Genomic DNA, 16,447 nt, shown 5'->3' with positions numbered 1-16,447 from the left:
CCAAGTAGCAGCACCTCTTTCAAAGCATTGAAGAGCATGCTGGGCCATATCCTTTCCGACTATAGGGTTATTCTCCATGTGATCCTCCATGTTCTGAATCCATTGGTCCGTCTCCAATTGACTCATCCGTCCAGAAAATATAAGCTCATCTTCATTCATCCTCTATTGGATCCATGGGTTTGGGGTGAGATAAGAGAGATAGAGAGGGATGCACACAATACAAACAATGGTTTTGAAAAGACAGATTTTTATTGTGGCTGTCGGAAAACAACAATTAAATGACAGCTCACAATCATCGCATCTAACGTGGGTATATAACAGGGGTTTGGTCTTCTAATGGTCAACATTGCCAAACTCTTCAAGTCTTGTTCATGTCTCCAATGGCTTCTTCCGACCATACTTGTCTTTCTCAAGTTCTTTTGCCAGATCATCTCTATTGACGCAAAGTCTATCGTGGCGTCCTTCAATATTTCTGGAGTTGCATTCCAAACTTCTAGGTTTCAACATCCTTGGCATGAACCATGTCCTACTGTCCTTTAGTTCCTGACGAATCTCCGGTATCTCGAGGTTCTGCTCCTCCAGCTTGGCTACTTCAACTTCTGGGTCCTAAGTTCTTCACGAAATGCTTTCTCGTCAAATACAACTTCCTGCATGTCCATCTTAACTTCTTGATGTAACACTTCAGATCCTGGTGATACACCATCTAAATTTAAAACTTCATCTCTTGCTGATAGGTACTCCATCAGCCTTCTACCATTTAATCCTTTCTGATGAAATGCATCCTTAACTCAGCACGGTGACAATAGCATCAGCGGGCGATGACATCACGGATAACCATGTTTCTGCTCTTGTCATTCCCATGAGCTATCTTGCCAGTTGATATCTCCTGCCTTAGGGTTTTCTCGACAAAACTTTGAGTTCTCAACTCTCCATGTTTTGGTCTTTCTTCAATACACCTTGATCTCGGGTATTGACAACTTCCATAGTCTGCTAAGTTCCATAAGGGTAGCCTTCCTAGGTCATACAAATCTGGGAATTCTTCAGAGCCTTCCAATTCTACTTGTCTTCGGCCTTCAACCGTTGTAGTTTCCATTATTCAGATGCACGGAAAATACTCTTAGTCGTCCGATATCTCGTACTTCTTGGGGTGGTCTCATCAGTCGAATCTTCGTGTGGTCAAAAGGGGAAAGGGGTATAGTCTCACTAAAAGGAATTTTTGAATAAGCTCGGAAGAGAAGAGAGGTAAAAGATCTTTTTGAAAGGGGAAAGTTGTAGAGAAAAATCTTTGCTATGGGCTTGCCAGTTTCTAGGGTCACGTCCTACAGTCAACATGTGCTCTGATACCATCTTGTAGCGACCTGACCCGAATGGATCAAGTCTCTGTGCTTAAGTGTCATCCCTAGATCGGTATGCTGACACACACACAGTACTCGAAGGATTTATAACAGAGGTAAATCACATGTATAAAGTAACGTAAATACTATTACCTCAATCCTTATAGCGGAAGCAACAAGGTTGTGGATTCCCATCAACACCAACGGCAAAGTTGAGTGTAGAAATCGTAACCCTAACGTATCACTTACTCGTCGTAAGATAATCCTGCAACATGAGACGTTGCAGCCACAGAGGGTCAGTACATTGAATGTACTGGCAAATTCACACCATAGAGAATGATGAATAAAGGCTATCACTACATGCATATTTGGCTGGTGGAAAAGCTCTATGGTTATAAGGTTTTTGCGAAAAACCAATTTTTCCCTACTGCAAAGGAATACATTTTAATTAACTATCATGGTGGTTGTTGAACATTGAGAATGGTTGACAGCATTCTCAATCCCAATTAAGCATCATCATTAAAACCCAACAATATTCATTTAAAGTAACGTGATGAGATCAACAGGATAATCCAAGAACTAGATACTCAAGATGTCCATAACCGGGGACACGGCTAATCATGATTAGTTTATACACTCCGCAGAGGTTTGCGCACTTTTCCCCACAAGACTCGATCGCCTCCGTTTGGTTTCTCGCACTGCAGGGTGTTTGAGAAGACGGATGACCGAGACACAGTCTTTCAGAAGCGCTAGCACCTTACATGTGGGTAGACCGGTACACCTACTTTCCCCTACATCTGCTAGTCTACCCGTAAGAGTTCGCACGACTTAATCAACTATGCCAGAGCCCATAATGGCTTGTGGCTGCACACGGAAGTTTCTAGTATGAAAAATCTCATGATCCCTTTGGGTCTGGGTGGCGGTCCAAGAAAAACAGGCAAGTCCTGGTAACCCCAGGTGCCTCAATCCACCCAGATGTGTGTTAGGTTGCCACCTTAGATAAACCCTTAATTATCAATCTCACATCTGTCATGGATATCACTCACCCAATCCACGTCTACTAGCATAGCATGGCATAATAAGCAAACGTAGAAGTAACTCCCAAAGGTTTGATAATAAACAGGTAATAGGTACCACCTCATCTACTTCCCATCCCACAATTTAATTAGATCCTAATCATGCGATGTGTGAGGATTGATCTAATGCAATAAAACTGGGTTGTAGAAAAAGTATGATCAAAGTGTGAACTTGCCTGCAATGTTGATGAAGATGATTCGCACTCAAAATCTTGATAGATCTACTCGTCACACTCCGGTCAATCTATCGTAAGCAAGCAATAGTAACCACGCATAAGCAATCATTCAAAAGATCAGAAAGAATGAAGAAGACGTTTCAGAAAACATCAAAACCAAGCAAATAACTCTTGCAACATAAAACAATTTCTGACAGTACCAAAATTATGTGAATTTGGCCTTATTAGAATGTTTAGGTCAAGAGCTTCGATTTGCAAAAAGAATCAACTCAAACGGAGCTACGAAACTCAAGTTATGATCAAACGAAGCTTGAATTCAAATCTGATCTAATTCAAATTTTAAAATTTTCAAAAACATGTTTGGGTTGGATTACTAGATAGAGGACATCATAACGAAGAAGTGGGCGTTGGTTTCGTTGGATTTGGGCAAACGAGTAAAAAGTTATAGTCGTTTGAAAACCAAGGGCTGATCTGTAATTAAAGTATTCACAACTAGGTCCCTGGCCAAAAATAACAGAAAAAGAAAAAGACTAAAAGGTGAACGTTCGTTAACTAGTTCTTAAACAGAGAACGTTCTCTAAATAGATCTAAAAAAAAACCAAATCGTTTTTTTTAAAAAACGAAAACCGAACCCAAAAAAAAACCGGCGAACCGGGAAGTTTTATTACCGGTTCGACAGCGGGTCGTCGGCGGCGGCAGATCGGCGACGGCGGCTCTCCGGCGAGGCAGGGCGAGGCGCGGGGCGATGCGGCGCGGGTCGGTGCTGCGAACGGCGGGGCGGAGTGCGGCGCGGGCAGCAGCAGCGGGCGGCGGCGCATGCGGCGTCGGCGGCGAGAGGCGGCGCAGGCAGCGGCGAGATGCGGGAGGGGCGGCGCGGCGCGGCAGAGAGAGAGAAGCCGGGGCGGCGGCGGCGACTTTATAGGGGAGGGGAGGAGAGGGCGGCTTGGGCGAGGGGCCATGGAGAGGCGGCGGCGCAACGGACTCCGGGGAGGAGTCCCGGTCGGGGACGACGGGCGAGGCGGCGCGGAGCTGCGTCTTGGCCTGGCTTCGGCTGGGCCGGCCCAGTTGGCGGGAAGGTTTTTTTTTAAACATTTTTTAGAGAATAAAAACAAAAACAACTAAAATATTATATAGGCATATAATATACCAAAATTTTCAGAAAAAGATTTCCAACAACATGGACATTTTTCTAGCATTAAATAAAATACACACAAAATTAGACAATTCAAAGAGTGCTACTGGTCCAATGAAATGCAGTAAAAATCATTTTTAAAAATACCAAAATGATTTCAAATTAATTTTCCTCTAATTTTCTAATGTAGGGAATCATGTTACCCTATTTTCCATATATTTTATTTTTGGAGAAAAATAATTTGAATAAAACTCAGATAAATCCAAATTGAAAATTAATTCCAAAAGGACTTGAAATTGATTCTTTGAAACTCCCAACTCAGATTTCATAATTTGAAGAAGTCATTTTATCTTCTCTCGTAAAAATCATTGAGTTGCATAAAGTTTCTGAATTGGAAAATATTTCCCAATGGAATTCAAATGTTTTTCAAACACCCTTTTCATTTTTTAAATGGAAGAAATCATATCATCTTCACTCAAGGGTTTTGTATTTGAAAAGAATTTGAATACACGAAGATCAAAAAGCAAATATGAAAGTTTGGGAAAGTCCTTTTATTCCCTCTCATTTAACTTTCAAAAGTTTCGAATTCACTCACTTTCAGACAATCAATCAAACAATCAATCAAATCTATCTATTTATTATAACATTCCAAAATTTAGAATTTTGGGATGTTACATTTATGATGCTAATTTACAAATGTTTTAGACGTTGCATGTGAAATTTGGTGTTGTTGTGTAATGGGATGTCTAGCTATATGTCTATATGGTGTAACTGAGTGCTGAAGCTATATAATGTTGTATTCTGATGTATTTCAATTATGAAATCTTGGTTGCCGTAATACAAACATGAAATATAATGTGTGTTTGATATGAAATGTCAATTTGATTACTAAATGCAATAAAAATAATAGGCCTATTAGCCTGCTTATTAGGTTTTTCTATTGCAGACAGTTATTGAGACAACATTGTGGACGATGACATCAGACAACCCAAACAGTTTTCTATAAAGCAAACGTATTGGATCAATGAACAATCACACACAACTTCCTCTGAACAAATGTTTACATTAGGCCACTTTGCACAAACATTCCACATAAAAATTGTGTGTGATGGATAGTCTATGCAATACAGTTTGTTGTAGGCACCGTGCGTGATGCAGCAATAACGCAAACAATAAAATTATAAATATCGTCTACAGTGGTAACACTATCATAGACGATGTGATGCGACAAATTATGACATGCATTAGCCTTTTTGCAGTCAAATATATAGTCAAAATTTGCTTTGAAATAGGACAAGACTAATAAACCCAAACGAAGGTAGTAAATAGGTACTCTCCGTTATTGGACCCTGCGTATTTTGGGTCATACTTTGACCATTGTAAAACTAAGAAAATATAAATTATGTGATACAAAAAGTATATTGTTGGATCTTTATTTTAAAAAATGTTTTGAAAAAAATATATAACGTAAGAGACACATAGCTGCAATTAAGGTACACAGATAAATCCACTCTTCATGCAACGTTATACAGAATAAGGGATCAGAATCAATACTTAGACCCGCGACATCACAGATCGATAAGCTGGAGATGGCCTAGCTAGTTCATCTCGGTCAATTAACACTAGCAACCGGTCTTCTGCCCAATTTATTCGACAAAGACAACTAGACAACCATATATCCATGCGAATCTAGCACAGAAACACTCCATTTCCGTCGTCAAAACGAGCAAACAACACAATAGCCGAGCCGTCACCTAGACATGGCAGAAACATCTGTAGTGGTAGGCGCTGTTCATCGGATCGGTGGCGTCGACGGGGACTCCACGAGCGCTGCACCTGTACCGGCAACCCCGGCACTCGTTGTAGGTGCACGTCGGAGCCCTCGACCCCACCAGCCGCCGCCTCCTCCCGCGCCGGTCCATCACCGCCGTTGGCCAGCTCCCCGCGGCAGGTGGTCCTCCTTCTGGTCTTGCTAAGCCCTGCATCATATATATGTTCATACAAGAATGGCGTCGAAAATCAATTAATAGCTGGTCTGAACTTTCCCAGAGAATCCTTAATTTCGTCGTACTACTATACATACTCACGGAGACGGGATGAGAGGAAGATATACATGTACTCCTATTTCCTATCCTATATGCACAAATAGATCTAACAGCTGACTTGCTTGCATACTGTGGTACTGGGTGTGATTTGCATGGAGCTAGGCATCATTGGATTTGATAATACATAATCACTTAATCAAAGAGTGTACGTGGGCATGCATGCACGAAATGCACCGGCCATGCATATGCATTACCTCATGTTCTGTCTCGAGAGTCCAAGGCGAGAACGGACGAGCAGCTAGAACACCACCACCACCTTCATTCCGTCCATGTAGAGTACATGATAGAAGAACAAGATACAAATCAGTAAGCTACTACGAGCCTTTGAATGAGTTAATTAACAAGAGAAGGCAGGCAGCAGTAGAACGTGTGCATGCATGCTACGAGTACGTAGAACGCACCAGTGATAAGCATAGCAAGGAGGAGGAGATAGCAGATCAACAGCAGCCTATTTCTTCCCACTCCAGTCATTTTCTCTTTCCCTTCAGAGAGACCTAGCTAGCTAGCTAGCTACATGTGATCACTCCGAACAGAAGGCAGGCTGGTATATATAATATTGTCCATGTGCGTCTTCATTTGTAGATAGAAGTGAACGATAAAAAGATGAAGGAAGGGAAAGGAAGGGGTCTCGAAAGGAAGGAAGGTAAAAAGCTCGGATGCATGGTACCGTAAAGAGAAAAAGACAAAGCATACAGTGCACGATTTGTACGTTCTATAGTTCTAGGGACTTCCTGGAAAATTACGAAACTACCCGCCATGAATGTGTACTCGTGATACTTCTCGCATAGTTGTAATTCGTATGTGCTAGTTTCAAGGTATTGAAAGCTGATGCAGATCGTTTATAAACATGTGACCGAAGTTAATTAGTCGATTGAGCGTGTAAAGCCAGGTCACTGTGAATGCTCCACGCCTAGTAGGAAAGATGGTTTTGGGGTCTCTAGAAAAAGTGAAAAAATGTCTCTCATTGTTGGTATACCCATAATGTCACGCTATTGTTTTTCATAGGTGGAACTAGAGAATACTCTTATACCTCTCACAATGGATAGTATCATAAAATAGTTCCATACATATGATACTAGTCTATCATATTACTTCCCTAATGCATAGTATCACAGAGTAGTATCATATCATCATTACTTGTTTGTAGAACTCCAATACAAAGTTGTGGCTAGGATCTATTTCTCCTTAGATTGTCTCATTCGACATGCTATGATATGATATCATAATATGATACCCAGTCCATTTCTTTTACTTTGCATATTAGTTTCTTCTTAAGTCACTTTAATATAAATTTTGATCAAATTTACATTAAAAATATTTACATCTACAATACCAAATAAATACAATATAAAAAAATTCAATGATGAATCTAATGATATTGATTTGATATTGTGAATGTTGATATTTTCCTTATTGCGCTGGCCCTTGGCTCATTGGCGGCGACTTCAACCTCATTGCCACGGCTTCGGACAAAAGCAACGACCGGTTGCACCGTGGGGCCATTAATAGATTCCGTCGTTTTATTGCTGACGAGGAGCTTCGGGACATCTACTTACATGGACGGCGGTACACTTGGTCGAGCGAGCGCGACTCGTCGACCCTTGAGCGCATTGACAGGGTTATGTGCACCTCTGGCTGGGCTGTGGAGCACCCTTCCTGCTTCCCACGCTGCCTTTCTTCCGCCACTTCTGATCATGCGCCGCTTTTGCTTGACTGCACCCCGCGCGCCCCGGGGCCTCGCAGGTTTCACTTTGAGAGGTTTCGGCCGAAGATGGAAGGCTTCCACCAGATTGTGGCCAGCGCTTGGGAGTCTGGCCCGGCTGACGAGGACCCTTTCCGGCGCGTTTTTGCCCATCTCAAGTCCACCACCAAGGCACTGCAAAGCTGGAGTGCGCTCCACATTGGTCACATGGCGCTTCAGCTGTCTGTGGCCCGCGAGCTCATTGCGCGGCTTGACATGGCGCAGGACATCCGGCTGCTGCTCCCTGCCGAGGTCTGGTTCCGGCGACGTCTTAAGTCGGCCTACCTAGGGTTGGCGTCCCTTGATCGGTCCATTGCGTGTCAGCTCATCCGCTGCTCTTGGCTTCAGGCCAGCGAGACCAACACCGCCTTCCTCTGGGTGCGAGCGGTGCACCGGAAGCAACGCTCCAGGATTCTGTCGTTGCATGTGAACGGCCAGGAGATTTCGGACAAGGAAGCATGTCCGAGGCGATCTATGACCACTTCTCGGCTGCGCTGGGCACTCCTGACTCCCGCGCGTTCACCCTGGACCTTGATGGATTGGATCCTCGCACCTTCGACCTGGTTGGGCTGGATGTCCCGTTCTCGGAGGACGAGATTTGGACGACGATCAAGTCACTGCCGTCCGGCAAGTCGCCCGGTCCCGATGGCTTCTCTCCGGAGTTTCTTTGCGCTTGCTGGGATATCATCAAGCCCGACATTTGTGCCCTGTTCGCCAAGCTCTACTCCCTCAACGGCCGGGGCTTCCAGAAACTCAATGAGGTATTCTTCACGCTGCTCCCCAAGCGCCCAAATGCGGCTTGTATTGCGGACTACCGCCGCATCAGCCTTATCCACATCATCGCCAAGCTTGTAGCCAAGGTTCTCTCCCTACGCCTCGCCCCGCGCCTCGGAGAGATGATCTCGACGAACCAGAGCGCCTTCATCTCTGGAAGATGCATCCATGATAACTTCCTCCTCGTGCAACAAATGGCGCGCCGCCTCCATAATCTCAAGCTGTCCCGCGTCATGCTCAAGCTGGACATTGCCCGCGCGTTTGATTCAGTCTCTTGGCCCTTCCTCCTCGACATCCTGCGACATCTGGGTTTTGGCCCACGTTGGAGGGAGTGGATATCCATCCTCCTCGGCACGGCAAGCACACGGGTCCTCCTCAACGGCTGCGCCGGGCCCCCTATCGCGCACCACAAGGGGCTCCGTCAGGGCGACCCTGTTTTCCCCATGTTGTTTGTGCTGGTCATCGATGTCCTAGATCGGCTGCTCCAGCGGGCCGTCGCCAATGGCGTCCTCGCCGCCTTACCCCGTGCCACATGGCATCTAGCATCTCCCTTTATGCTGACGATGTCGTCATCTTTTGCCACCCGGACGAGCACGACCTCGACATGGTCCGCGAGCTTCTTCGGGTATACGGCGTTGTCTCAGGTGTAACACCCCGGATGTAACTTTCCCAATTTGTACTCCAACTCTTGCCGTTTCCGGCGTTAAGTTATTTTATTTTCTTGGATTCGGGTCTTTGTTGCCGTGTGTTGTTATCGTTGTCATGCATCTCATATCATGTCATCATGTGCATTGCATACGTGTTCATCTCATGCATTCGAGCATTTTCCCCGTTGTCCGTTTTGCATTCCGGCGCTTCGTTCTCCTCCGGTGGTCATTTCTAGCTTTCTTTCGTGTGTGGGGATTAAACATTTCCGGATTGGACTGAGACTTGCCAAGCGGCCTTGGTTTACTACCGGTAGACCGCCTGTCAAGTTTCGTATTATTTGGACTTCCTTTGATACTCCAGCGGTTAACCGAGGGACCGAAAAGGACTCGTGTGTGTTGCAGCCCAACACCCCTCCAATTTTGCCCAAAACCCACCTAACTCTACTCCATCATCTAGAGCGTTCGATCACGATCGCGTGGCCAAAAACCGCACCTCATTTGGACTCTCCTAACTCCCTCTATGCCTATAAATAGGTCCTCCTCAAAAATCTCGGATCCCCCTCCCCGAAACGCTAGATCCACCCTCACCGCGCCCGCCGGACATATTGCCACTGACGGACATTGTCCGGTCCGCCTCCCCGCTGCCACATGGCACTCCGCCGTTGGTCCGCGCCCCGCGGGACCGCATCGCCGCCGCCTCCCACCGCGGCCCGCGGGAGCCCAGGGCAGGCCCCCTAGGCCCGCGCGCGCCGCCCGCCTCGTCCGGGTGCCCCGCTGCCCGATCCACCGCGTCGCCTTCGCCGCCGTCGCCGACTTCACCGGCGCCGCCGCACGCCACCACCGGACGCCGCGCCAAGCTCGGGTCGCCGCTGCCTCGATTCGCTGCTCCGCCGCCGCGCCCGGAGCCCAAGACCTCACCGCCGTGTCGCCCCGGTCCGGATCCGGCGGATCCCGCCCGGTCCGGCCACCTCTGCTAACTCCGGCGAGCCCCGCGCCCTCCTCCGACAAAACTCCGGCCGGCCGACCTCGTTTTGCGTGCAGATCCAGATCCGTGAACAGTAAACCCTAGAGGTTGTTTTTCTTCTAAGTCCCGAAATTCCAGATCCAAGTGCTCCTGTTCGTGGCCTCGTAACTTTGCATCCGTAGTTCCGATTCATGCATATAGCATATCAAAATGTTCATCTCAGAGAGTACATCATTTAGTTCCATTGCATCATTTTCATTTGAGTTCATCTTGATGCCCGAAATGCTGTTAGAAGAGGGCTACTTGAGTTAATTGTCAGATCTGCTGCTCCATTTAGGCTTTTGTCATTTTTGCCATGATTATTGTGTGCATGATATGCCATGATACTATACATATGTTTTGTTAAGGGTTTTGCCATCTATCCAGAGGTGTAACCCATGTATTTTTGTGATGTGTGTGGTGCCTAGTGAAAGCTTGCAAAGTGGTGCACTTGCTAATTCTGTTTTCAGGGACTTAGCATTTCCACCAAGTCCTTGATCTGTTTATCTCATGATGCCATATGTTCATGTTTTTTCCTAGTGATCCGTGCCTCTTTTGAGGATGATCAGTAAGGATGTTTTGTTAATCTTGTAGTGCTCTATCCATCCATGTCTTTGTTTGCAATTATGGAGCACCCTAGCTTGAGTCAATCGAGCTCTACTTTTGCTACTTTGTGAATCTGGGCAGATTGTCAACTTGTTTGCAATTTTGCCGATGATGTTGTAGTTGACCCGTGCATGCTATGCTATTGTTCTTGCCATGTCTAGATTGAATTTTGTGTGTTATTGATAGATGTATGCTTATCTTGTCATGACTTGCACCGTAGTGAGTGCATCGAGCTCGTAAACATGCCTACTTGAGTTATGTTTCAGCATGTTCCAGTATTCACTAAGTCTGAAAACTGATTATGCATTTGCTATGTTCACATGCTTGCAATTATATTTTCTGATCCCTTTTGGCTCAAGGTCACTAAGGGACTTTTGTTAAGCTCTTTGAGTAGCTCCATGCCATGCTTTACTTTGTCATGTTCAGGTCCTGTAGCATGTAGTTTTGTTGCTCCGAAGAGTGCTACCTGATCTGAAATTCCAGACAAGTGTTAATTTCACTAAGTCTGAGATCTGTTTACCATATGCATTTTTGCCATGCTTGTTTGAACCTGTTAATGGATGAATTGGCCTTATCTCAGTGCTAGAGTTTTGTTAAGCATCTTGAATGCATCCCTGCCATCTATTTTGTTGCCATGTTTGAGTGCTTTAGCATGTTCATCTCATTGCATTTAGATGGCTACTTGCTGTAAATCGCAGACCGATGTCATATTTGTTTCGCTTGCCATTTCCAAACCGTAACTCCGATTTCGGTGATCTTTATATCGTTTTCAAGCGATTTCATCTCATCTTTTCAGTGGCACACTTGGATTCCCAAGTTGAGGCCAGGTTCATGCATTCCTTGTCACATCTTGCATATGCATCCCGCATCGCATCCCGCATAGCATATCATCTTTGCATCATATTGTTTGAGTCTTGCACGTGGTTGATTGTATCCTTGTTGCTTGTTTGTCTTGTTTGGGTAGAGCCGGGAGACGAGTTAGGTAACGAGGAGCCCCTTGAGTTTGCTTTCAAGGATCCAGTCAACTCTGACAACTTTGCAGGCAAGATGATCATACCCTCGAAATCATTACTATCTTTGCTATGCTAGCTTGCTCGCTCTTTTGCTATGCCAATGCTACGATGCCTAACATTTACTTTCAAGCCTCCCAAATTGCCATGTCAAACCTCTAACCCACCATGTCCTAGCAAACCGTTGATTGGCTATGTTACCGCTTTGCTCAGCCCCTCTTATAGCGTTGCTAGTTGCAGGTGAAGATTGGAGACCGTTCCTTGTTGGAACATTTATTTACTTGTTGGGATATCATTATATTGCCATGTTATCTTAATGCATCTATATATACTTGGTAAAGGGTGGAAGGCTCGGCCTCTCGCCTAGTGTTTTGTTCCACTCTTGTCGCCCTAGTTTCCGTCATATCGGTGTTATGTTCCCGGATTTTGCGTTCCTTACGCGGTTGGGTTATAATGGGAACCCCTTGATAGTTCGTCTTTATTAAAGCTTTTCCAGCAATGCCCAACCTTGGTTTTACCATTTGCCACCTAGCCTCTTTTCCCTTGGGTTTCCGGAGCCCGAGGGTCATCTTGTTTTAAACCCCCCCGGGCCAGTGCTCCTCTGAGTGTTGGTCCGAACCAGGCAGCCTGCGGGGCCACCTCGGGGAAACTCGAGGGTTGGTTTTACTCGTAGCTTGACCTATCTGAGTGTGCCTTGAGAACGAGATATGTGCAGGTCCTATCGGGATTTGTCGGCACATTCGGGCGGTGTTGCTGGTCTTGTTTTAACCTGTCGAAGTGTCTTGAAGAACCGAGGTACCGAGTCTGATCGGAACGTCTCGGGAGGAGGTTTATTCCTTCGTTGACCGTGAGAGCTTTTCATGGGCTAAGTTGGGACTCCCCTGCAGGGATTTGAACTTTCGAAAGCCATGCCCGCGGTTATGGGCAGATGCGAATTTGTTAATGTCCGGTTGTAGATAACTTGAACCTTAAATTAAAATGAATCAACCGAGTGTGTTACCGTGATGGCCTCTTCTCGGCGGAGTCCGGGAAGTGGACACGGTATTGGAGTAATGTTTGCGCAGGTTGCTCTCTAGTTTCTCGCTCGTGCTTTGCCTCCTCTTCTCGCTCTCTTTTGCGAATAAGTTAGCCACCATATATGCTAGTCGCTTGCTGCAGCTCCACATATATTTACCTTACCCTACCTATAAGCTTAAATAGTCTTGATCGCGAGGGTGCGAGATTGCTGAGTCCCTGTGGCTCACAGATTACTATTACACCAGATGCAGGTCTAGATGATTCCGCTCCAGGTGACGCGCTCGAGCTCAAGTGGGAGTTCGACGAGGACTCTCAATGTTACTATGTTTCTTTTCCTCATGATCAATAGTGGTGCCTTGTTGGGGGTGATCGGGACCATGTCGCATGTTGGGTTATCTTTTATTTTGGCGCCGTAGTCGGGCCATGAGTGTTTGGATGATGTATGTTATTTATGTACTTGATTGACGTGGCGAGTGTAAGCCAACTATGTTATCCCTTTTCATTATCTATATTACATGGGATGTTTGTGATGATTGCCTGATTTGCGACATATGCCTTCAATGCGATTATGCCTCTAAGTCGTGCCTCGACACGTGGGAGCTATATTCGCATCGAGGGTGTTACAAGTTGGTAATCAGAGCCTTCCCCAACCTTAGGAGCCCCATTGCTTGATCATTTTTAGCAGCCGAGTTGTGTCTAGAAAAAAATGTTTTGAGTCATCTAGGAATTATTTATCGGAGAGTTTAGGAATTCTTTTTACTTCCCAGTCTCCTCATCGCTCTGGTAAGGCATCCTGACGTAGAGTTTTGACTCTCCTCTTCTCAAATTTCACTAAATTTTTTTTAGGATCACGCGGGTATCTTGGAATCGTTCCGATGGTTTTATTATGAGAACATTGTCTTGGTGCCTCCTATCAGGGGTTTTGTGGAAGTGTCCCGGGGAGTTGAGCTCTGAGGTGTTGTCATCATAATTTTATCGTTGCAGTTCTGGAATACCTGAGTTTAGTACGCCGACATCGAAAATCTCTTTTATGCAGTTCATTGGTGAGATAACCTCGACGCCACCCAGTACTGGGGCGGGAGTTCGGGAGTATCGCCATAACTTGTATAACGGATGCTTTTCGAAGGTTGAGGTAGATGGTTTCCGAAGTTTTTCTTGGTTATGTGTTGAAGGATGGATACAGCTGGATGTAGGATTTGCTAGATTTGGGTGAGATATTATGCTTCCCCTGTATCCCCAACACCTGATTGCATAACCGGAAAGGTTCGGGAGTTTCATAGGTGGGAATTCTCGTAGCTCTAGTTCTTCTTCCACGGATATTGGTTTGAGATTGGGATTTCTTACCGATTATTCGTTCTTGATCCGTACCTTGTTGATTTATTTCTCTACCTTAATTCTACGTGGCTTCTCAATTTATGGATATGTGACCATTTCAAGAGGAATGTATTCGTTCATTTTGTTCGGATGTGAAGACTATATGTTGCAATTTTCATTCCGTTGGATTCAGCTTCATTTATCTGTCTATGTGCTAACGGTGGTCAACCTCTTCAGGATGGCTCCCGCTAAGAGCACCAGCTAGATCAGAATCAAGATCCGCCACCACCTCCACCTCCTCCGGAGGCATGGCAAGCTGTGATGGCCGCAACCAATGCAAACACACAGTTGATCATGCAAATTCTCCAAGAGCGCAATGAAGGCAACAATCAGAATCACTTTGCTACACTCAACCAGTTCCTTGCTAATGGGCCAAAGACTTCCAGCAATTGTGTTGAGGCAACCGATGCTGACGATTGGCTCGTGGATCTGTGCAAGCATTTCGAGTGCAGTAACGTCAGGCCTGAAGATTTCGTCAAGTTCGCTTCCTTCCAACTCAAAGATCAAGCTGCAGAATGGTTCCAGCAGTACAAGGACTCTAGAGGTGGACGTGTTATCACTTGGGATGAATTCCGTCAAGATTTCCGAGCTCACCATATCCCTCAGAGTGTGGTTGAAAGTAAGCGTGAGGAATTCCGCAACCTGAAGCAAGGCTCTTTGTCTGTCTATGACTACAACAAGTTGTTCCAGAAGCTCGCCCGCTTTGCCAAGCAGGACGTCCCTGATGAGAAGAGCATGATATACCAGTTCAGGGGTGGTCTCAGAGAAGAAATCCAGCTAGCTCTTGTTCTCTTTGAGCCCTTGAGGTACGATGAGTTCTACAACATGGCACTGAAGCAAGAGGCTACTCAGTTGAGGTGTGATGCTTCCAAGAAGCGAGTCAGAGATGTTACTCCTTCTTCCTCTACTCAAGTGGCCAAGCAGCAGAAGTATTGGCTTCCTCCTCCTCCATTCCGTCAGCCGTATCAACAGAAGAGCAAAGGTGGCAGTGGTTCTTCCCACCCACCCAACCCTGGCTTTCAGAACAAGACTTCGTCTCAATATCCAAGATCGAGTGCTCCGTACCACCGTCCGCTTTCAGAGGTCACGTGCAACAAGTGTCAACAGAAGGGTCACTATGCCAACAAGTGTTTCAACCAGAGGCGTCTTCCTCCTCCTCCTCCTGTCAGATCGGCAAGTACAGCTGTGGTCAAGCATAACCCCAAGCACGCCAAGGTCAACTTGCTGAATGCAGCTCAGGCAGAGGACTCGTCAGATGTCATCATGGGTAACCTTCTTGTTAACGATATTCCCGCAAAAGTTCTTTTTGACACTGGTGCATCGCATTGTTTCATGTCAAAGCCATTTTTTTACCAAGCATGAGTTTGTTTCTTCTCATTTGGGTAAACAAATGGATATCATTTCTCCTGGCAAACGTTTGAGTGCAAGTCTGGAGGTGCCAGATGTCACTATCACATTGGGCGACTACAAGTTCCTTTCTTCCCCAATGGTTCTTGGTAACTCGGATATTGATCTTATTCTCGAAACTGATTGGCTTTCTAAGCACAAGGCACATCTTGATTGTGCAGCCAGGCAGATTCAATTGACTCATTCGTCTCAGGATGTAATTGTCTTTGCCGCTCGGGATACCATCCGTCTGTTTTCTCTCAATGAGAAGGGTGAACTGGATGCTATCTCGCAAATTCCAGTCATTTGTGAATATCAAGACGTCTTTCCAGAAGAGCTTCCAGGAATGCCTCCGCACCGGCCAGTTGAATTCGTTATTGATCTTGAGCCCGGTACGGAACCTGTGTGCAAGCGTCCTTACAAGCTCGGACCTGAAGAGTTGAAGGAGCTGAAGAAGAAACTCGATATTCAAGAGAAAATGGGTCTCATCTGGCCTAGTTCTTCTCCGTGGGGTTGTGGTGTTTTTTTTGTGAAGAAGAAGGATGGAACGGACCGACTTTGTGTTGATTACCGTCCATTGAACAAGAAGACCATCAAGAACAAATACCCACTTCCCAACATCAATGAGCTGTTCGAACAACTCAAAGGTGCCCAAGTATTCACCAAGCTTGATCTCCGTATGGGTTATCACCAGATTCGAATCCGTGAGCAAGATATTCCCAAGACGGCTTTCAGGACAAGCTATGGTTCATATGAGTACACTGTCATGTCTTTTGGCCTCGTCAACGCTCCTCCGACGTTCTCTCGCATGATGAACTTCATCTTCAATGCCTACACCAATGAATTCGTTTTGGTCTATCTCGACGACATTCTGGTTTTCTCGAAGAACAAGGAAGATCATGCCAAGCACTTGCGTTTGGTGCTCGATAAGCTCAGAGCATCAGTTCTACGCCAAGTTCTCCAAGTGTGAATTTTGGCTCGATGAGGTTCTTTATCTTGGTCATATCATCTCTGCCAAGGGCATTGCCGTGAATCCTGAGAAGGTGTCTGCAATTGTGAATTGGGA

The 16,447-nt window shown here is 45.7% G+C and overlaps 1 protein-coding gene across 1 annotated transcript; it reads right to left on the bottom strand.

Moving 5' to 3' along the window:
• Positions 1-5,240: 5,240 nt before the first annotated feature.
• Positions 5,241-6,370, bottom strand: LOC125524745 (uncharacterized). The gene is made up of 3 exons (XM_048689779.2): positions 6,225-6,370; positions 6,018-6,079; positions 5,241-5,697 (listed from the first exon to the last, which is right to left on the bottom strand). Exons 1-3 carry the CDS (start codon positions 6,292-6,294, stop codon positions 5,473-5,475), a joined length of 357 nt encoding a protein of 118 aa, XP_048545736.1. The 5' UTR covers positions 6,295-6,370; the 3' UTR covers positions 5,241-5,472.
• Positions 6,371-16,447: the final 10,077 nt, after the last annotated feature.

The sequence above is a fragment of the Triticum urartu genome, chromosome 7A, assembly GCF_056163025.1.
Source record: "Triticum urartu cultivar PI428250 chromosome 7A, HENAU_Tu73, whole genome shotgun sequence".
In the NCBI taxonomy this organism is placed as follows: Eukaryota; Viridiplantae; Streptophyta; class Magnoliopsida; order Poales; family Poaceae; genus Triticum; species Triticum urartu.
This window is presented reverse-complemented; position numbering and strand designations above follow the sequence as displayed.